At 44.8% G+C, this 22759-nt stretch overlaps 1 protein-coding gene across 1 annotated transcript; it reads left to right on the top strand.

The window, feature by feature from the left end:
- Nucleotides 1-352: 352 nt before the first annotated feature.
- Nucleotides 353-22473, top strand: Mgst3 (microsomal glutathione S-transferase 3). The gene is made up of 6 exons (XM_027417101.2): nucleotides 353-490; nucleotides 17064-17187; nucleotides 18194-18267; nucleotides 19571-19628; nucleotides 21165-21237; nucleotides 22226-22473. The coding sequence occupies exons 2-6, from the start codon at nucleotides 17071-17073 to the stop codon at nucleotides 22360-22362; spliced, it is 459 nt and encodes a 152-aa protein (XP_027272902.1). The 5' UTR covers nucleotides 353-490; nucleotides 17064-17070; the 3' UTR covers nucleotides 22363-22473.
- Nucleotides 22474-22759: the final 286 nt, after the last annotated feature.

Below are 22759 nucleotides of genomic sequence, written 5' to 3' on the forward strand. Positions count from 1 at the left end.
GGGCAGTGCTGAGGTACGAGCCAACAATGTTGGGTAAGGGATCGCCCAGACTCCAAACGCCTCTCACCAGGACTTCAAAGACGAGACACATGCAACCCTCTACTTCCGCGCATGTGCCGCAAGATGAACTACGGTGGCTCTGCTGGGAACGAATTACTAACGCGCTACTGTCCCTCCAGTTCCAACCAAGTACAGTGAACTTGGGACTGTGGTCTGGAAAAGATACTTGGGGAGGAGAGCAAATTTGCAGGCTACGGAGCCAGAAAGGTAAACATGCTGACCATCAGGAACAGGGAGAAAATGCAATCCCTCTTCAGACACAGCCAGAACTGCCAAAGCCAGAGGAGGTCCTTGTAACTCGAGCTCCGCCCAGGGGCGTGGCCACGCGCTGCCCTGGGCGCAGTGGGGCGGGTCCTGCGGGACTGCTGGAGCCGCACCCAGGCAGTGCTGCGCAGCTCCAGTTTGCAACAGGAGCGTGAAGGTGAGCCAGGTAAGTGCTGTCACCCGCGATCTGCAGGAGCTTTAGCTGTGCTGGGGCACCTAACGCCTACAATCGCGCCGCCTGTATCTCAGCCACTTGGGATGGAATAGGGTCCCTCTCCAACCTCCTTTATCAGTCGATTTGGGCTCTGCATCCTACACCCTCTGTCCGCTCATCATCCTCTCCCTGATGGAGTGGCTTTGGAGCTTCTAGGTGAGACCCCCCACACACACACCTCTCCATCTATTACTCTGGGAGAGTCTCAAGGTCAGCTCATCCTCAGTTCCTTATTTTCATCTCTTCCTTTACTCCAGCTGTGTAAAAATCCGGGGCTCCCTCTTTCGGCCTTGCGTAGCCCTCTTGACCTTAGCCACTGCAGCTGTAGTACCGAGACACGCGATCCGAGCTCCGCAGTGGGAACTGGCCATGCGGATCTAGCACAGGTTTCATAAGTGTCGTGCAAGTGCTGAACCCGCTGTGGTTGTGTTGTTGCTAGGATCCTCCCGGAGGGTCTCAGAGGGAATTGTGCTTGTTTTCCTCTCGCCTCGCAGAAATATTTGCATTTGAAGCCTGAATGTGGGTCATTTTCCTACCTCTGTCCTAACAGCAAGAAACTTCTCGGGAGGGGTTGGAGGGGGAAAAAAAAAAACCTTCATTCTTCTCTTCCTTGCGTGTCTACAACTTTCCTTTCTTATCTTGTGTCCCCCACGGGGAGCCCCAGAACCACAGGGGTGGGGCAACTGCAGGGTGGTGGCCATGAGTAGAAACTCTGTGAGTCATTCTAGATCTTGCCTTCTGCTAATTCTTTGCTTGGGAGGCACCAATATACAAGTAGCCTAAGGTACACTTGAGTGTGGAAAAGGAAGTGGAGGAAAAGCAGAGACAGACGGTTGGATAGAGAGGAAGGGAACGAACGCTGCAGGTTGGGACTTGAGTCGGGAAAGGAGGTACCCCAAAGAGACCGTGCTGCAGGCACAGGTGTGGTCCTGCGGAGTCTGCTGCAAATTTTACAGTAGGAACTGGAGACAGGGCTTCTCCCGGGGAAATCTCTAGGGCATCTGAAGTCTGCAGGTTCGGGGAAGCACCCAAGGTTATTTATTGGTCGGGGTTTATTTGGTTTTATTGGTCGTGTTTTATTTTTATTTCCGTGTGTCAGGAGCAAGAGTATATTGTCTGAGTCAGGGGATCCAGAATGTTTATTCTCACAGGAGCTAAATTTATCTAAGGAGTTAAATAAAACTTACATCTGAAATCCAAACAAGTGCTTTCACCCTGGGAAGTACATTCTGCTAAGCTTCTTCCTGACACAATGTTACAGAAATAGAAAACTTTGTCAAGTGATTTTCTTTAACCGGTGTTACTATATATAAAATGACAGTGGTACTGTGGCCAGCCATAGAAACTGCACTCCTGGGGTTTCCTTAGACTAAGGAACACAATCTTGCTGGATGCAGAGGCCGGCAACTGGAATCCTAGTACGAGGGAGACTGAGGCTGGTAATTCAAGGCCAGCCTGGGCCATTGAGATCTTGTTAAAGGACAAGGGCAGCCTTCCCCTTACTTAGATTCCCTCCTCCTGGCGTGGAACTCTAAAGGAAACAATGTGAAAGTGAAGTCCCTCATAGGACAGCACAGAGGAAACACACACACACACACACACACACACACACACACACACACACACACACACACACACACACACAAGAAAGATGTGTTTATCCATAGAGATGCTGAAAAGGCCTTGAACTGAGTGGATAGCAGATGAACAAGTCAAAAGTAGTTTAACACCTACTTATTTAGCTGATTTTAAACCTATCATTCCCCGTGTTTATACTTAAATATTCTGCATTTATATTCAGAGAACTATTACTGGCCACAGTTTACTAAGTACCACCAATATCTCTCTAGAATATGCAGTTGTTATTTCTGCAATTGTGTGTGTGTGTGTGTGTGTGTGTGTGTGTGTGTGTGTGTGTGTATGTGTGTGTGTGTGTGTTTTCAAACTTGCTTACACACATGCCTACAAGTACATGTGCATGTACATACATATGAAGACCTGAAGTCAACCTTGGGTGTCTTCCTTAATCACTCTCCACCTAGTTTTTGATACAGGGTCTGTCACTGAATCTCGCTTATTTAGCTAGCCTGGCTGGCCAGAAAGCACCAGGGATCCTCCTGTCTCTGCTCCCTGAGTAATGGAATTGCCCCGGCAGGCTTTTTACACAGGTACAGAGATCTGAATTCAGTTGCTTACATGGCAAGCACTTGAGCTTTCTGAGCCATGGCCTCAGCCGGTGCTACTGAATTTATTGATCTTGCTTGTGAGTATCCTGTCCTCTGGAATAAGACGAACTTAGCTGTCATTGTCAGATATCACTATGTAAGATTAGTTCCCTCTCAGAGTCCACTTGCCTGTCCATGCAGAGAAATGTAGCAACTAGAACAGGAAAATCACATTGTTTTCCAAGTGCATTGAGAATTTCCTAGGTCCTCTTGCTGCCTTTTGAGTTCTTTCTAGACGTGGTCTGCTCATCAACTGGAATATGAATTCTAATACTCTGGTGCCATTGCCTACCCTTTTTTGAAACAGAGTGTTTGTTCTTCATAGGCCCAGGCTTGCTTCAGATTCTCAATCCACCTTTCTCGGTGTCCCACGTGCTAAGATTATAAGTGTGTCCCATGACACCTGGGCTTTTCTCTTTTTAAGTAAATGATACTTTATACTTCTTCAGCTTAAGAAATGCAAATGGAGGCTGGGGCTATGGCTCAGCAGTTAAGAGCACATGCTGCTCTTTCAGGGGACCTGAGTTCTGTCCCAGTGTCCGTGCCAGAGGCTTACAACCGCCTGTAACTCTAGCTCCAGGAGATCTGACACCCTTCTAGCTTTTGCAGATACACAAGCATGTGGCATGCACTCATACACTTCTAGTCTTTTCAGACACAAACACACACATTAAGTAATAAGAATAAAATAAAGAAAGACAGGTATTTTTTAAGATAGGAAAAAAATTGCAAGTGATTATGCCAAAGCCTGCTTTAAGTTCCAAGAGACATGGGAGTGTCAAACCAGATGAATTCCAGAAACCTAGGTAGTCCCTTCACTTAAAGGCTGGTATCTTCCCAGGGATTTAGCATCTGCTAAGAATTATAATAACTCTAAGATGTCTTTATTTCTTGTACTAGAAAAATCCAAGTAGTGTCAGTGTGACTCATTCAAGACTTTTTCCTCTTCTGGAAGTTTCAGCTTTGTTGCCCTGTGACTTTACACTCCTGTGTCATGTCAGTTAATGGATAGGTTTGTGGGACTCATGATACAGTGACAAAGAGCCAGCCATCTTCTGCACTGCCCTGCCAAGCTGAATGCCAGGATACTGAGCAAGTGTCCTTCACTCGACTCCTTTCCTCATACTATGTACACTGAAATGAAAATGCTCTCTTCTGGATCTTTCCCAAGATTTTTCCCCTCCTTTTCCAATTAGAAACACCACAGTCTATAATCAAGCATAGACTTGGAGCTAATTATTAGCTCTACCTTCTTGTTAATACATTTTATTAACAGGAGAGGGTCAAATGTTGTCAAACTTGCTCTTCAGCTTGGTTCAGAGACAGCCGTATTTGAGGCCGAAAGTGTAGAATCTGGAGACACACTGCCTGGGCACGTAGGAATCCAGGCTTTGCTCTGGGGTAGCTGTGTGATTTGAAGGACATTATTTAATCTCTTCAATGCTTAATTCCCTCACCTGCAGAGTAGCGGCAGTAAGTAATACAGGATAGACAAGCTGTGAGGAGTTAAAAGAGTTAATATTGAACTGCTTAGAACAGGGTTTAATTCATACTAAATAAATGTTACAAATAATAGACTTCTCCTCCAGATCTTCCTCCAGTCTCCATAACAACCCTTCAGTCACACTGGCCTCCTTTCTCTGCCATGCAAACATTGACGGGTCTATAAGCCTCTATACTTGCTGTTCCCGTACCTGTGTTCTCTCACACACATCATTACGATAACCTTCATGGCTTCCATCCCAGTCTTTCCCCTCCTCCATGTTTGTGCTCTGGTCTCACACCCTGACTGCTTTCTAGTCTAGTAGTCTTCGGAACTTCCTTCTCAGTCTTGATGTCCGATGCAGGCCTGCGCCTGGAGTGCTGTATGGCATTTATTTATAACAGAATGGGGAAAAGAAGGAATCGCTCTGAGAGAGTGGTAGGCATGGAATCAGAGGCAAGCATCCCTCTGGGTAAAATGCTTTGTCCTAAACTGAATTTACCAAATCGGCTTCACCTGATAAATTTTTTGGCATCTCTCTTTTTTGTTTCTATCCCATATTATCTCTCCTTTCTCATCTAAGGTTGTTGCCTTCAAACCATTAGAGGCATGATGTGGGATGTGTCTGCAGTCCTGGGCCTGGGAGGCTCAGCTCCAGGCTATTTAGCAAGGATTCCAAGTCAGGTGTCTCGGTACCTTGGTCCAAAGAACTGTAAACAAGGAGAGTCTCTGCCATCATACATACAGGGAAACCTGGAATTTCTTCTAACAAACCTAATGTTCTTGAATTCTTGGGGAACAGAATTGTCATTTCTTCCCAGAGAAGATTCATTGTCATCTAAGCATTTATGTTTAGTTTCTTGTCATTTTCTGATTTGGCCTTAACTGGCACAACAGTGCAAGCTTGTCCCACATCACTAAGAGCCATTTATTAGGCTTCCAGCCTCTCTGACCCTTCCTTCCCCCACCTCCTACCAGTCTGGTAACATATTTAACAATTGTTTTAAGTACAGACAATTCACCACAGTGTCAGAATTAAAACATCGTCTGAAGCTTGAACATGGCTGAGCTGTGGCTGTTTAGCTGCAGAGCTGAATGTTTTTGGATTAAAGGGGCAGGTCTTCAATCTTCCCAACATGACTAACTTTCCAGATAGGCTGCCAGTATATTGATAAGGAATTGAAGGCAACGAGGTCCTGGAAAAGACCTGCTATGTCCTGCCTGCTGCAGCTGGCCTCACTTGAATTAGCAAGCAATTGCTCGATACATCAAGCTACATTTGCTCAGCTAGCTTTCTGTTTATAGCCCTTGGAGGAATAACTACTGAACCTGCATCACCATTGGGGTCAGTATGTAGGTTCAGTGCCCGGGTTCTTATTCCTTTTCCTTTTTAAGATTTATTTATTATGTATACAGTGTTCTGCCTGCATGTATGCCTGCACACCAGAAGAGGGCACCAGATCTCATTATAGATGGTTGTGAGCCACCATGTGGTTGCTGGGAATTGAACTCCTGGAAGAACAGCCAGTGCTCTTAACATCTGAGCCATCTCTCCAGCCCCTTTATTCCTTTTTTTTTTTTAAATGCCTGTAAGTTAGGAGTACTGCGTATGGTACCCTATACCTGTAGTCCCAGCACTCAGGAGGCAGAGGCAGGAGGATTTGAGCAATGCTTATTTGAAGATTTGACAGACAAGTTTGCTGTGTTTGTTGTGGAAGTGGACTAGAACTGCCATGATGAAAATGTAGGATGGACACGGGAACTCTCACGACTCTCATCTGTCTCTTCATCCTGGAGGTGGTGTTCCCTCAGGGTTGTTTCCCTCTCACTTCCTGCATCTCTCCCCGAAGCTTGTCATGGGCTTAGGAGAATCAGCTGGAGATGCTGGCCTGTAGAATTCTGCTGACAGACTCTCTTGGGAACATCACTACCCTAGTACCCCAGTTTTAATCAATCCTGTGTCTAGTTCCTGCTTCTGTCACTGCTGGCCTCATCTCCCTAGGGCAAACTCCCATCAGGGAATTGTTTGAAGACCTGTTTCTTTGTGGAAAGATCCAGAGGCTAGGGGAAGCTTTAGTGAATAAAGTGAGCCCTCAGTCCCACCTGAGAGTTTGCTGAACCATCTGGTATGTGTAACTTTAAGAGACATCCATTTTGTATGACCAAGCCAATCATTTAAATAATCATCTCTATGTCACTCCCATTAAATTGTTGGGGTTTGCCATATAAAATAATTGTAGTGGTAGCACAACCAAGTAAGGGTTGCTGTGAGACTTCGGGGGAATGATGGCTTCAAGTTGAGCTAAGAATACATTGTCATGGTCAACTTCCTGGTTGTGTTAATGTAAGACGGCAGCTAAAATTTTGCAAGAGAACAGTATCTCAAACTGAAGTGAAAGTTGCCATTGTCCAATCTAGGTTTTTACTTAAGGTCAAAGAGAAGGCAGATGCTTATATCTCCAATGAATCTGTCAGTTAGAAAAGCCAGGTACTGTGTAATATAATTTAGTGATAAATTATTTGGGGCAGTGCCTACATCCATAAATCCTGTCTTTTGCTCTACTTATGCAATGCTGATTGTGCCCTGGAGTATTTCACGGGCAGCCAAGAGGACTTGGGTACACAGGTGAAAGAGAATGTTGCACCAGAAGTGTTTAACTTAGTGTAGGCTTGCCCAGATCCCTTCCTGTAACTGAAGGAACTATGCCCCAGTGAGATAAGGCCAGCAATGGCAGAAGCAGGAATTATAGAGACAGGGTTGGACAAAACTGGAGTACTAGAATAATGTTCCCAGGAGAATCTATCAGCAGAATTCCTGCAAGAGAACACCCGAGCCAAAGAGCCCATGGACCCCCATGTGGCTGCCTCACACCCTGAAATGGAGTGCATGGTGTCTGTGGCATACCTGCCGTCCCCTGGTGTCTGCTAACTAGCTACTCGGCACAGCTGTCGCTTTGAGTGCTGTTCTGCCCCACCCCTCTAAGATGTCAATGACTGGTTGCCGGAGCACCCTCACTCTCCTGGAAACCCACCATGGCCTGGGGCTCTTTTTTTTTTTTTTTTTGAAATGGGATGCTTTATTGAAATTTTAAAGTTATAGATAGAAATGTCGCTATATTTTGAACATAGCAAAACAAATAGATTTATAGCACATTCTCAATAGAGGCATCAATGGAAACCACCTGTAACACCATATGTCATGGTGAAGAACTGAATGCTTCCTCCCTATACGGGGAACAGGACAACCGTGTCCACTTTTGCCTCTTTTATTCAACATTGTATTGGTTCTAGCTAGGGCTGTTAATCTCAAGAAGAAAATAACAGTAACTATAAAAAGCCATCCTCATTGGAAAGGTATCAGTGACTCTCTCTTTCTTAATAGCAGATCTGACCCTGGTATAAAATATTCTAAAGACTCAGGAGGCTGGGACTTTGTATATGCTCAGTACCAGGCATGTGCAGGGTTAGATCCCCAGTGCTGTGAAAATGTAGGTAATACCAGAAGAGTCTCTGCTCAGCTCCAGCCTCCCCCAGGCTGCTGTGCCTTTCCCTTTGCTCCTGGAACAGAATCAGGGTGTATTGTACCACCCAGGACATAAGCTCTACCAATGATTGCTCCTTACTGTTGCTTCTAATTTTTAAAGCGCAAGCTATGCAGGGTGACTTAGCAAATAACTTTAGACACTGGTGTCAGTCTTCCAGACCCCAGACTTTCATTCACCAGTGATGGAGGGTTAGGCAAACTATGAAATCCCTCTTTGCCTCTGTTTCCTCCTGTGTACAATGAAAATGGCAGTGATTGCCACTGCCACATGGGATTACTGTGAGGGTTAGCTTATATAAAGTCTCTACCTGGCATGCATTCAGTCCTGTAGTTAGACAGATATTCATTGTGTATTGGTGAAATAATTTCCCATTTTGCTAGTTCTGCCAGAAAGAATGAAAAGTTCCATGAGAAGTTTATTGGAGATCCTCCTAAGCCCTTAAATATGTCTTTCAGTCAGCTTATGGTATTTGGAATTTGAGGTACAGCAGTTCCTGGAGTAAGCAGTAGCAGTCTCCCAAAGGTCCTGTTGTAGCCCAGTGACCATCACTCTTGCAGTGTGTAAAGCCTTAAACTGCAGCTCCTTTGACACCTGGTGATTGTGACTGTGTAGAGAGATCCAGGAAGGCAGAACCTGTCACAGGTCAGGCTCACTAGGTAAAGTCCTAGGAAAAAAGAAAAAAAGAACCCTCTTGTGCATTTGTTTAGGTAGTGTTGAGCCAAATGTTAAACATGAAAAGATGCTCTGGTCCTGTGATATTTGCAAGCTCATGTTCTAGAGATGCTGCAGGGAAAGGGGGTTGCAGAAGGGTCCAGTAGAAAGCTTTGTATAGATCACCAAGACCCGAGTGTGCTTCAGAGTGTAGCTCAGATACAACCATCATGCCCTACAAATTCCTTTTACCCCTGAAACAGTATTTTAAAATTTCATTTGTTTATTTTCCTGTGTATGGGTATTTTGCCTACATCATTGCCTGTACATGATGTAGGTGCTTGGAGCCTGTGGAAGCCAGAAGAAGGCATTGAATCCCCTGGAACTGGAATTACAGACAGTTGTAAACTGCCATATGGGTGCTGGGAATTAAACCCAGGTACTTTAGAAAAGCAGCCAGTGGTCTTAATCATGGAGCTGTCTCTTTATCCCCCTAAACAACAGTTTTTTAAATGTGATCTCTGGACAGTGATCAACACACTTGGGAACTTTTGGAAGTTGTGTTCACAGGCCCCACTGAAGCCCTATGAGTCAGAAACTCTGGGAGGGGCCTTTCTTAACACACCCTCCAGGTCAAGAGTGAGAAACGCAGCAGCGCTCAAATGAGTGTCTATACTTGTGCAATTGACTATCAAAAACACAAATAGGAGGCTTGGGGCTTGTGTCTTGTATTCTCTGTGTTCAGGTACGTGTTAACGGTAGCCAGTTAGCCTGTGGGAAACACAGGTACAAGCATTCATTGCAGAACCTCTGTGTCCAGACCATGAAGACCAGGTCCAGGACAAAGTTCTCAAATGCAAAAACCATATCTTGGTGGGTCCATAAAAGAACTGCAAGTATGTGATCAACTAGATGTGTGGGGTCCACGTGAGTGCTCACACCAGAAGGGGCTTGTATATCAGTTATCGGTTCCTCTGGCCAGACCCTGTAAGCCTTCTGCTGGCTCTGGATTCCTAACAACCCAGGGTGTGGCTACGGCTGCCTGGGTGTGGACTCTGAACCGCCTTCCCCTTCTTGATGCACCCTGACCCAGAGGCTACCCTCTAAGGACTGAGACCATCCATTCATCCCTTTTCCCTAGAGTCTCAGAAAATATGAATTTAGCTGATGATAAAGCGGTTTTGAACCTTGACTGGATTAAGCTGATCCCTTCCTGAAGTTTTTAGGAACTATGGTGCTGAGCTCTGTGTTCTAGAGGCTTCCTTCTATGTAATTCATAATCCAGTTTCTTCCATGGTTTCAGTAGATGCTTTGGAAGGAAAAGAAGAAGAAGCAAATAGTTTAGGTGAATACTTTATTACCAGGTACTGTCTCATTGTATTGGGGAGGGGGGAGGCTTTCCTGAGAGCCCCTGAAGTCACTTCTCTTGCCATCTGCTCTGCAAGCACCTGCACACACCATGAGCAGTCCTTGCCGTGAGGAGTGCCAAACCACATGGTCCCTCACACACTCTTCTTGACTACAGATCGGGCATGCCGAGTAGGACTCCACACTTGGCGGGAGTGTGTGGAAGTGTTGGAAAGGCTCTTCCACCATGCGGGAAGGCAGCATGCAATCTTTGTTCCTGCATCTGTCCACCAGTGTCCAAAGCCCCTGCAGAAGATCCCCTGAGAGGGTGCAGCACCGTAGATCACATGGTCTCTGCAAACCTCCCACTCTGATATCAGACATCCCCTCTCCAGCCTTCAGGTGAATTCTCTGCTTTTCCGCTGAGCCATTTCACCAGCATCTCTCTCTTTTCTTTTTAGTATGTTTTTAATTGAAACAGAGTTATATCATTTCTTGCCCTTTCCTCCCTCTAGCCCCTCCTAGCTACTCTCCCTCAAGTTGGTAGCCTCTTTGGCTTCATTATTGTAATATGCATGTGTGTGAATGTACACACACACACACACACACACACACACATATATATATATACATATATACATATATATATGTATATATATATATATATATTCTGCTGAGTTCATTTGTATTGTGTATATGGTTTCAGAGATGACCACTTTGCACAACCAGGAAGGGCTCATCCCAAGGAGAGGCTAATTCTCCATCTCCCAGCACTCATTAGTGGCCTGAAATTCTTTGTCTAGAGGTGGGACCCTGTGAAAGTTTCTCCCTTCCATGAAATCATATCCATTGATATTGGTATTGCAGCCATTTATAGGAGAGACTTTTCCATAGCAGACTTCCTGGCTCTTACAATCTTTCGACCCCTTTTTTCCATGTTCCTAGAGCCATAGATGCAGGAGATGCTATATAAATATCAGTTGGGGTTCCCACAGTCTCTGTATCATGTCCAGTTGTGGTTTTCTGTGGTGATCTCCATTTTCTGTAAAGAGAGGCTCCTTTGATGAGGGGTGGTGGCCACACTTCTCTGTAGGCATGAGAGTGTAAGACTTAGAATGTAGGAAGAATTGTGTTGGTCTAGCAAAGTGGCAGTAGTGGATTTTTTTCCAAGATGATCTCATTAGCCCTGGGTAGTTGGCTAGGTTTCCAGTACCAGGCATAATTTCCTCCTGTTGAATGGACCTGAAGTCCAATTTGATAGCTGTTGATTGCCACCAAGCTACGAGTGACACTGACTGCACCTTTATGTATATCTCACCGTGCTGATTATTGTGGTTCATAGGTAGGGTTGGACTGTTTAATTACTTCCTGGCCTTGGAAGCTTAAAAAGAATTTTCTGGAACCATGAAAGCTAGAGTGCAGGAAAGAGGCTTTGAGGTCAGATCCAACCTTGAATCATCCAAGTCCTGTGTCCTAGGTGTCACCAGCACCTTTTGACCCCTGGCTCTTGCTTGGTTCATACTTAGTTCATACCCAGGTTCATGAAGTGAAGAGAGTGACTCTCACCAGGTGTGACTGCCAGCAGACTGCATTTCTGCTGTGAAAGAGGAGCCTGGCAGTCATGTCAATTTCTAGTTGTAGATTACAGAACACTTGTGTTGGGAATGGTCCTTACTTGTGGTAGACATCTACCCAAAAGGCACTTGTCTGTCTTGTCAACTGGCTGCTCTTAGACATCAGGCAAACAGGGGTCAGGGACTAAGCCCATTCTGATATTTTGACATCTGAAATCTAAAGCCTGACCTGGTCCTAGATCTGCCCTAGTACGCTTGAGCCGCTGGACTTGCAAACCGAGCTAGAGTGGCTATGCTTCATTTCACCGTCCCTACAAAGGCAGCTCTGACAGCCTTAGAGGCAGCTTCATTTTCAGTGCCTGTTTGGCCCGAGTGGTTTAACTCCAAGGATGGCAAGTACACTCAATTGCTTTGATTTTTCAAGAGTTGTTCAGAATTCACACTGTATTTGCTGTACAGTTACTACTGCAGCTTCTGACTTGTGTTAACTTTATAAACGTGAGAAGGAAGGAGAAGCTTGGAGAGTATCGAGGCCCCCTCATTCTCTGAAGCTGGGTAGGTGGGGCTGCTGACCCAGAGGCACCTTATACTGAGTCATGGAGACAGTCTGGCCCCTGTGAAGGGCAAATGGGCAGAACAGGGTAAAGATCATAGGGGAAGCATTGCTGTGTGCTGTGAAAGGGGAGGAGACTGGCCTTGGGGGCTTGAAACTCAAATATTATCTTTCTAAACTAGGAGAACCTTAAATTTATTTTTATGGGCATGGGTGTTTTGCCTGCATGTATGTCTGTGAGGTGCACAAATGCAGTGCCCTTGGATGCTAGACAGAAGTAGCCTTTGGATCCCCTGGGACTGGAGTTATATACGGTATGAGCCACCCTTGTGGGTGTTGGAAACCACACCTGGAATAACATCTAATGCTCTCAACTGCTGAGCCATCTCTCTAGTCCTGAGAAACTTCCTTTTTAAAGATCCAAACAACTTGCTCACCCCCAAGTGTCATATTGAAAAAGACATTGTGGCTCTACTGTTTGTTCAGCTCTCAATTTGCAAGCAGGACTGAAGGAGGCCATTGGAGCCAGATGAATCTGATTTGAATTCCACCCATAATCCTTCCTGCTTTACACCCTGGGTGCAGCACATAAGCTCTGGGTGTTCCTCTGATGGTAAGGGTACAGGAATCATGTACTTTTTAAGGATAAGTAGAAACATTCTGCAACAGGGCAACACCCTGAGCTGGCAGCTAAACTTGCATCTCAGACAGGCTTTATTTATTTTGGTGGGTGTGTAGATGTGCAGGGAGGGTGTGTTTGCATACACATGCATGTGGGAGCCATAAGACAACTTGGGTGGTGGTTGTTCCTCAGGAGGAAGCCATTTTGATTTTTGAGACAGGATCTCTCACTGACACCCAGGGCACACCAATCAGGCTACACTGGCTGTCTAACAAGCTCCAGGAATCTCCAGGTCTCCACAGCAGTAGGATCCCAAGACTGTGCTATCTTGCCTTTTTACATGGGTGCTAGGAATTGGACTCAGGTCCCCATGGTTGCTCAGCAAGCATCTTACCAACTAAAACTTCTCCCCAGCCCTGAAAGGTATCACACAGATATCTTGCCCTGAAAGGTATTGCACAGATTGGCCTTGCACTTATGATCCTCCTGCCTCATCCTTTTAAGCATTTGCCTACCACCGTGTGCTTTCACAACCAGCAAGAGATGGATACTTTTTTTTTTTTCTCAAAGCAGGATTTCTTTGTGTAACAGCCCTGGCTGCCCTAGAACTTGCTTTGTAGACCAGGCTAACCTTGAACTCATAGGGATCCACCTGCCTTTGTCTCCTGAGTGTTGGCATTACAAGCATGCACCACCACATCCTAGTGAGATGGACATTTTTAAGCTGAAGAGATCACACTGGAGCTCCTGGCTTGGGCAGCCTTGCATGTGATGAGTTACTTTAGCATATTCTAACACGTTGTGTTTGCCCTTACTGCCTGCATGCTCTGACCCCTTCCATCTAATGTTCAAAGCTAACAGAGGTTAACGGGCAGCCTGGTGGGCCATGAGATACTTATGGCATCTTCCACCTGCTAAACTTTGTTCTCTCTGATGCCCAGGCTAAGTCTGTCCTTTGAGACAAGAGTTTTAATGTTGAACACTGCAAGAAGAGCCAGGATTAGCTTGTTCTCAAAGCAGTAACAGCTCCCTCATGGTCAGAAAAATTCAAAGACTTGTATCTTGAAACCACATAGCTACTACCCCATCTATAGATAACATTTGTTCAGCTTGTATTGCCAACTTCTAATGCATTTCAAAATAAGTTTCAGACATCACGACTCTTGAGGGGCTTGTTTTGAAGTTGTGATTTGATGGGCAGCCTGGGTTCTCAAGAGCCTGCCATACTGTGTCCTGTCTACACCATTGACTCAGGAGCCATACTTTGATGCCAGAACCCCAAGTAGGGTTTCTCTTTGATGTCAAAACATCAAGCAGGGTTTCTCCATTCTGGCTTCTAAAATTATGCCAGCCTGTGGCCAGGATCATGGTGGAAGAGCAGTCACAAGGTCCTGACCTCACAGTAGCCCTCTCCAGAAGCCATTGTTGTAGATAGCACTTTGTTAAAGGGTGTCATGTTAAATACTCTCCAATGCAAATTTTAGTGGCATACTACAATGACTACAGTGCTACAGGTAAAATTTGTAAATGGTTGTTGAATCCAAGAGAATATATAGCTAGTTATAGTAGCACACACCTGTAATCTCAATACTTGGGAGGCTGAAGCAGGAGGCTTGCTGTGAGCTTGAGGCCACTGTGGGTTATATCTTGAGTACCAGGCCAACTTGAACTATAAAGTCTCAAAACTGAAATTAAGGAACCCATGAGCTGGCTCAGAAGGTAAAGGTGCCAGCTGCCAAAGTGGATGACTGGAGTTGGACCCCCAGGGCCCCCTGGGTGGTAGTAGAGAACAGACTCCTGCAAGGAGTTCTCTAGCCTCCATGTGCACACTGTGTGTATCCACAGAAAAATAAATAAGTAAAAGTGGAATAGAATCTGTTGTTAAAACTGAAAAGAGGCGATAGAGAAAGGGGAAAAGGTGAGAGAAGGGAGAAAGGAAGGACCTGTTTGATTTTTTATACTTTTCTGAGGCTATACTGTATACTGGAGTAATTTTTAATTCTGTCATCTAATACACAGTGGTATTTCTGTTGGGGAATATCCTTCTGTATACATTTATCTTATTGGTTGTTGAATAAAGTACTGTTTGGCCAATGAGGCAGCAAGTTAGGCAGGACTAGGGGTTGAGGAGGATTCTGGGAAATGTAGTAAAAAGAAGTCTTGTGGTACAGGCAGGAAGTGACATAGCAGGCAGACTTATATTTAAGCAAGGACAAGCAGGAAGTCATCCCTTTTCACTTGTTCTTCCTCCTGGTCTCTGCTCTGGAGTCGCCATGTGATCTGCCAGCAAGAGAGGGCACCAGTGGAAGGCGTCCTCAATAAGATAAGTCGTATAAAATATATAGATTTATGATAATTAAGACTGAGCTAACATATAAGAAATCCTAGTCAACTAGCCTATGGCATTTGTACCTAATATAAGTCTCTGGGTGTTTACTTGGGACCTTAACGTGGCGGCGAGCAGAACTCGGGCGGCCTGGTGGAAAGCACCCACATGGCGGCAGGGCTTGGTTGACTTGGAGTGAAGACTTATTGTTACATATTTCTGATGACCTCTTACAAACATCTTTTTCTTAATTAGGCAGAGCATGTGTGTGTGTGTGTGTATCATAGGTATGTATGGTGTATGCATTTGTGACGTATGTGTGGTATATACATGTGTGTACACTTGTGTGTGTGCAGGTGCTCTCACCTGCACATGCTCATGTAGTGACCAGTGACTGACTTTGGGTACTCATCCTCTCTCACTCTCTACCTTATTTTTAAGGCATGTTGTAGGGGAAGCTGTAGCCACGCCTTCTTAGGGGCTGGCTACAAGAGTACCTGAGGGCTTATGAGGGCATGGTCAGAATGAGTAGGGGGACTGCATTTTCGGTTTCGGTTTCTCTTTGCTTCTTGCTGTACAGACTACCACCGGCTGGCTGGTTCGCTCTGTAAGTAAGGCTTTTCCCTATTAAATACCCTTACACTGGGGCGGATATAACTATTATTACTCAAAAGTCTTGGCCTCAAAAATGGCCTCTTAGAGAGGCAAATGTACAATTTTTAGAAATTGGAACTCTATCTAGAGTTCGACAGAATGTTAACTCAATGGTCTGCATTGGACCGAAAGGACAGAAAGGGATACTAAAACCATACATGACAGATATAGCTATAAATCTCTGGGGTCATGATCTCTTACAGCAATAAAATACTCAGATTAATATTCCTCCAGTGTCAGATACAAATTATAAAAAAGATCTGGTAAGACGCTATAAAAAACGGTTACCAACCATCCATGCTATACAAAAACTAGGTACAAATGATGGACCTTCAGAGGAGCCAAAGGCCCTGCCATTAAAATGGCTTACAAATAAACCAGTTTGGGTAGGACAATGGCCTATGACCTCTAAAAAGCTAGAGGCTTTAGAAAAGTTAGTACAGGAACAGCTAGATGCTGGACACATAGAGGAATCTACCAATCCTTGGAATTCTCCTGTCTTTGTCATAAAAAAGAAGTCAGGTAAGTGGAGAATGCTGACAGACCTGAGAGCTATAAATAAGGTAATTCAACCAATGGGCTCTCTGCAACCTGGAATGCCATTACCTTCCTTAATATCTAAAGGATGGCCTATCATAGTCATTGATCTAAAAGACTATTTTTTCACAATACCATTACAGGAAAATGATAGAGAAAAATTTACATTTACTGTACCAACTCTTAATAATTCACGGCCAGTTAGGAGATATCAATGGAGGGTTTTGCCACAAGGAATGCTAAATAGCCCTACTTTGTGTCAACACTTTGTACAGCAACCTTTGGGAATAATTCGTAAGAAATTTCCACAATCTCTTGTTTATCATTACATGGATGATATTCTTTTATCAGATTCTAATAAGAAACTTTGGAACGTATGTTTGAAATGGTGAAGGAAGTTCTGCCTCGTTGGGGATTACAGATTACACCAAAAAAGATACAAAGAGGAAATTCTATTAACTATTTAGGTTACAAGATAGACTTACAGAGAATCAGACCTCAAAAGGTACAAATTAAGAGAGATCGGTATCAAACTCTTAATTCTCTTCAAAAATTATTAGGGGAAATTTCTCAATTACAGACAATTATTGGTGTAGAAGGACATGACTTAAAACATTTAAAAATGGCCCTTAAAGATGATAAGGACCTAAACAGTCCTAAAATATTATCTGATAAGGCAAAAAAAGAATTACAATGGGTAGAAAACAGATCACTTACCCTGCGGCTCACCTTTTTTTATTAAACTGGCTAGCCAGTGAGCTCCAAGGATCCACTTGTCTTCATCCCCCACACCCCAGCACAGGGTTAGAGGATGCAAGGATCCAAATTCAGGTCCTCACATTTGTGTAGCAAGCAGTTTACCTACTGCACCATCTTCCCAGCCCTGAAATCTCTTTTTGATCTGTGTACATCTGCTGGTAGTGAGACACTGTGGTCTCTAAGGCCTTGTACTACACAGCGCCCATGGTGTGGGATTAGTTTCCCACTGTGGTGTCCTTTCTTCCACAGAGCCAAGATGGCTGTCCTCTCTAAGGAATATGGATTCGTGCTCCTCACTGGCGCTGCCAGCTTTGTCATGGTGCTCCACCTAGCAATCAACGTGAGCAAAGCCCGCAAGAAGTACAAGGTGGAGGTAAGTGGGGGTCACAGGCCCTGGTGCTTGTGTGGGCTTCCTGAGGCTACAGGCTTGTCCAAAGACCAGTTTTCAGTCATGGGGTGAGAGCTGCATTGTTAGAGACAGGGTAGCAGCAGTTTCTGGACAGTGCCCATTAGAATTCTGTTCATGAGAAACAGGAAACACTAGGACTGCTGGAATATAGTTTACATCTTGTTGGACTTTGGCCCCTCTGTAGAGAGACCAGGCCTAGTGTGATTAAAAGTCCATTTTTACCTGGAGTTAATTGCTAGGGACAGTGTTATTTTTCTTAAAAGGATGAAGTTGGCAGTATTGTTTCCTAGTTTGCCACTTCACAAGTGATGTCCTAAGTTGATTTTCCTGTTTCCCAAGTAGAGAAGAGATGCAGGGCTTAACCTGGGTTTAGCTGGTAACTGTAGAAAGGAAGCCTGTTAAATACTTCCTTTAGTTCTGGCCGAGCTAGAAGGGGAAGTTCTAAAGCTATCCCTGGTGAGCAATTAGATGTCTGTTTGCATTTAGCATCTTGTAATTAGACTCCCTTGTGGTTCTTTCCAAGTGTTCAGATCTGGCTGCCTCTCTTTTTATTCTAATGGACACTTGCAATAGCAGTCTCACACATTCAAATGTCTGTTCCCTATTGAGGGAGATCTTAAAGGGATGTGGTGTGTGAAGACTCTTGGGAACCAGCCATTCCTCTTTGGTGTCTCAGTATTGCATCTGCAGTCTACCATTGCTTCATGACATCAATGAGAAACACTGGCTAGGCAGAAGCCACTCCCGTCTCTTTGGCAACCACAATATAGTCACAGGTTCTTACTAGCTCTACTGGCTAAAAACACCAAACCTGCTTCTGAGATCTGAAAACCTTGTCACTACAAAGAGACTGAAGCAGATAGCAAGTGCTGATCCATCACAGGTACAGTGGAAGATGCTCTGGAATGTCTCAGTTTCAGTGTGGGTTAATTCTTAGCACTCACACTCTGCCTGGCCTTTGCTTTAACAGTACCCGGTCATGTACAGCACAGACCCTGAGAATGGGCATATCTTCAACTGCATCCAGCGAGCCCACCAGAACACGTGAGTGTCATAACTGCCAGGCAGCAAAGATGTCCATTGATTCAGCCCGAGACTCTGAATTTGCTGAGGAATAGCATGGCAATCATGGGTACCTCGTTAAAAGTATGATTCAAACATTATTGAGGGGTGCAGAAGCTCAGAAAATTAAGGCACTTCTTTGCCAAACCTGATCATCACCAGGATGTCCCCACATGGTAGGAGAGAACCAAATCTAACTTACGTATGTGAGCCATGGCATTGGCACACATACACACTCACACACACAAATAAAACGCTTTTTTAAATAACTGTGTGAACAGATTGAATACTGAGAAAAACTAATGAAGTTTAGAATGGAAAAACTTGTGACCCTTTAACACCAGCACTTGGGAGGCAGAGGCAGGCAGATCTCTGAGTTTGAGGCCAGCCTGGTCTACAGAGTGAGTTTCAGGTCAGCCAGGGCTACATAGAGAAACCCTGTCTTGGGAAAAATAAAAATAAGCAGAGAGTGATGAAGGCCCTGCTGTTGCTCAGCTCCTTTCTCTGCTTACACAGTTCTGGTCCCAGCCAGGGAATGGTGCTGCCCACAGTGGGCAATTCTTCCCACCTCAGTTAACACAGTAATTTTCCATGGGACATCTCCCAGGTGATCCTAGATTCTGTTGACAATTAACAGCAGACATCACAATGTCTTTAATGTGACCCTCTGCAGTGTTTGCAGGTCCCATCTAACCTATTATAGTCATTACTTTTCATTGTGAGCACACACACACACACACACACACACACAAAAAAAAAAAAAAAAAAAAAAAAAAAACAGAAACATCTTGGTTCATAATTTAAAAAAGAAAAACAGTCCACAATGGAAGATTTGATGGCAAGACCGCCATTGGTGATGGAGAAGATTTGCAGCTGGTCACAAAGGCAGACAGGACACAGAGTCCTCCCCTGCTATAACCCTCAAAGCCCACACCTGTCAGTCAGGCCTCTGTCCAAAAATGTCTCACAGCCTCCAAAAGTGGTGCCACCACTTAGGACGAGGTGTTGAAACACATGAGCTTGTAGGACGTTTCAGAGTGTGCTTCCATTAAGAGACCTATGCCAATTCAAGGCCTTCCTCGTGAGTTTGTAGGATGTGAAGTTCTTTGACTCACTCCTATATAGAGCAAAAGTGGGTGGGTACTGTTGGTCAGTTCTCCTCCAATCAGTGTGTTTGTACTCTCGAGCTTCCAATCTGCCAGCATGAATACAAAGTCCCTTAGCTCTGTATAGACATCCATCGTGAGGGCTCTTTTTTTTAAAAGTTACTTTCTGTCCATTCCAGGTTGGAAGTGTACCCTCCCTTCCTATTTTTCCTAACCGTGGGAGGTGTTTACCACCCGGTAAGTTTCTCCTGGGGTTGTTTGTCCATTTAGAAGCAGTTCACTGAGCTAAGGCAGGGACAAGGAAATGAGTATTGATGAAGAGCCTCTGTGTCAAGGCACCATGTATTTAATGATTTGTTACAAAATGTGTGAAAGTAGGCAGCATTCCCTCTAATATTTGCAGAGTGGGGGAAAGCCTCGCAGATACTGTTTAACTTTCATGGGATCAGTTAAGCCACAGAAGAAGGGAACTTTGACCCTAGATCTAATTCTAAAAGGTCCATGTCCAGAGAGAGTGGTTTTGACTTTCCTCATTCATTCATCTGTGCAGAAACAAACATCTACCCACACCCAAGGTTACAGCAGTGAACAAGACAGGCAGACACCTGGATTCATAGACCCTCCCTTTTATTAGGGTCACGGAGAACATCATCAGTCAATTATTTGGTATGTTAGAAGGTGCTGAGGGCTCAGTAGCAAACAAAGGGAGGTGAGAAAGGGTTTTGAATAGTGTGGTCAGGGCTCTTACTGAGAAAGTGATAGTTAAGCAAAGCTCACAAGAGGTGAGGAAGGAGAGCTATGGTTGTCTGCAGCAGCCGGCACTGAGAAGGTCATGGAGTCAAGACAGCTACAAGAGACATTTGCTCATACCTGGGGTCACGCAGTGAACAGGACTGTCTAGCATCTGTACAATGGAAGACAGCACCAAACCATTGTTCCAAAATTGCCAGTAATAGCTCAGCACTGTAGTGAAGAACGGCCCGTCGAAGACCAAGCTTACACAGAGAGCAACTGGGGCTTTATGTACAGTTCTTCATCCAACTGCCAATACTTCTTATCCAGAATCAACTCAAACAAACCAAATCCCGCCATAGCAGTGAACACCACTGACAGCAAGGCACTTGGGAAGGTCACCTGCTCACCCTACCCCAACCTTTTCCCTCTTTCTCTTTCTGACCAGATGGGTTTCTCATCATGAAACAAAGGAAAGATTTTTCATCTTGCATAGGTTTTACTCTCTCCTGTCAAGGGTGTTGGGACTTTTTCCTGGAAGAGTACACATCCTCGAGGTTCACTATACATTCCCACCTTTTCTTGTTGAGCCCCACCCCTGTTGGGTCCAGCCACTTCCAGCAGGTGTTGTCACCGGAGACAGTGCAGCCCAGCTGCTGTCGAGTCAGTGTGGGACCCAGCATCCCATTTCAAACATCAGGGTTTCCTCTTCTGACTCACCCTGGAACCCTGAGGTCTACCTGCCCTTGACCTGAGCTCCAGAACAAGTCTCCCCTCCGCCCCACCCCCAGCTGTCCAGAGCAAGAAACAGTTGGCCCATCGGGAGAGCTAGTTCACACTTCCTAGTCAAGCATGCAATTATAGACAACCACCAGTCTTGACTTTTCCTGACTGAAACAAGTAACTCCATTCTTTTCTTAGTGAGAAATACATTACCAAATGCATGAAATTACTGTTGGCCAACGCAAACGTAGTCAGCTCTAGGCATTAATCAAGGTCTGTTTCCTCAGTGCAAACACTAAACTGTCCTTTTTATCTTAGCGCATAGCTTCTGGCTTGGGCCTGGCCTGGATTGTTGGGCGAGTTCTCTACGCATATGGCTACTACACGGGAGGTAAGCACATGTTGACATCTACCAAGGAAGCACATTTTACATTTATCTTTTAAAACAAGTATTATGTATCATTGTGCATGCACCCACTGAGGGCAGAGAGCACATTAGATCCCCTGGAGCTGGAGTTACAGGTGGTTGTGAGCCACCTGACATGGCTGCTAATGACTAAGCCCTGGTCCTTGGTAAGAGCAGCAAGTGCTCCTTACCCAAACAAATTTTAAATTTTAAGTTACTGTTAATCTTAGCAGAGCATTAAAAGGGATGGGGATAAGGCTGGAGAGGTGACTCAGCTGTAAAGAGGACCGACTAACTGCTCGTCTGCAAGACCCAGGTTTGATTCCCAACACCTATATGGTGGCTGACAACAGTCTGCAACATCAGTTCCAGGGGATCCATGCAAGTGGTACACAGACACACATGCAGACAAAGTACTCATGTATATAAGATAAAATAAAATGTTAAATGAGGAAGTGGTTTAATAATTAAGATGAAAGTTCTATTCTCTTTGTTCTTACCACCCTTAGAATAGTAACAGACCTTTGAGCATTTTCTGTGTGCAGGTTGCTGGTCTGTGAGCTTTATGTATTCAATGCAGCCTTGCAGCAGTTCTGTGTACAGCCAACAGCCTGTCTCATAGATAAGGAAACAGGCATAGAGATACTGAGCTGCTAACCAGAACCCCCAGGGGGTATAATGGCAAAACCTGACCACCACTGGAATAAGTGGGTAGTCTGGGAAAGGCTGTGCTTTGTTCTGGAAGGAAACATTCCTCATGGTCCTAAGACAAAACTTCTTTACTTACAGAATTTTCCAAGGTCTACGGCAATGCTATTGTAGAATTACTTTGCATATAGCTTCTAGCATACTGATGGCCCTAGGCTAGAGTTGGTCAACCTCCCAAGAACAAGTGGTTGAACTTAACGACCTCAGGTGCTAGAACAGAATGCCTTGTGGCTATTCTGGTAACTTCTGCTCTCTTGTTTTTCAGATCCTAGCAAGCGGAATCGAGGATCCGTGGGGTCTATTGCCCTCCTTGCCTTGATGGGCACAACTGTGTGCTCTGCTTTCCAGCATCTCGGCTGGGTTAGACCCGGCTTGGGCAGGGGGCCCAAATCCTGCCACTGAGGAATGGTAGGCCTTTAACTCTCGTTCACTTTGAACGACTTTATTTCAAGTTCCACTGTTTTTTTTTTTTAATATAATAAAAACTTACCTGGCATCAGCCTCATACCTAAACATCCTGACTCTACAGTTCTTTTTGAGTCTCTGTCCTAAATAGTTAGGCCATTTCTACTAAATGAGAGTAAAGCTGTGAGTACCTCTCCCTCCTCACATCACCTGTGAGGCTGAGAAGAAGTCTGATATGGTGATGTGTTCATGATGCCACAGTGCTGAAAAAGTTAGTCTTCACTCTAGTTCAGATGTGTAGCATGAGTTCTAATTAGTCTTGATAATAAAACCCAGAGTCAGATATTAGAGGGTGAAAGCTGAAAAGATCAGAGAAGCAGAGCAGCCAGCCACT

This window comes from Cricetulus griseus, chromosome 5 (assembly GCF_003668045.3).
Source record: "Cricetulus griseus strain 17A/GY chromosome 5, alternate assembly CriGri-PICRH-1.0, whole genome shotgun sequence".
Taxonomy (NCBI): Eukaryota; Metazoa; Chordata; class Mammalia; order Rodentia; family Cricetidae; genus Cricetulus; species Cricetulus griseus.

Coding starts and splice junctions, on each gene's coding strand:
- Mgst3 (XM_027417101.2), top strand. CDS start 17,071: ATGGCTGTCCTCTCTAAGGAATATGGATTCGTGCTCCTCACTGGCGCT. Junction 18,268..19,570: donor CAGCGAGCCCACCAGAACAC/GTGAGTGTCATA, acceptor TGTCCATTCCAG/GTTGGAAGTGTACCCTCCCT. Junction 19,629..21,164: donor TGGGAGGTGTTTACCACCCG/GTAAGTTTCTCC, acceptor TTTTTATCTTAG/CGCATAGCTTCTGGCTTGGG.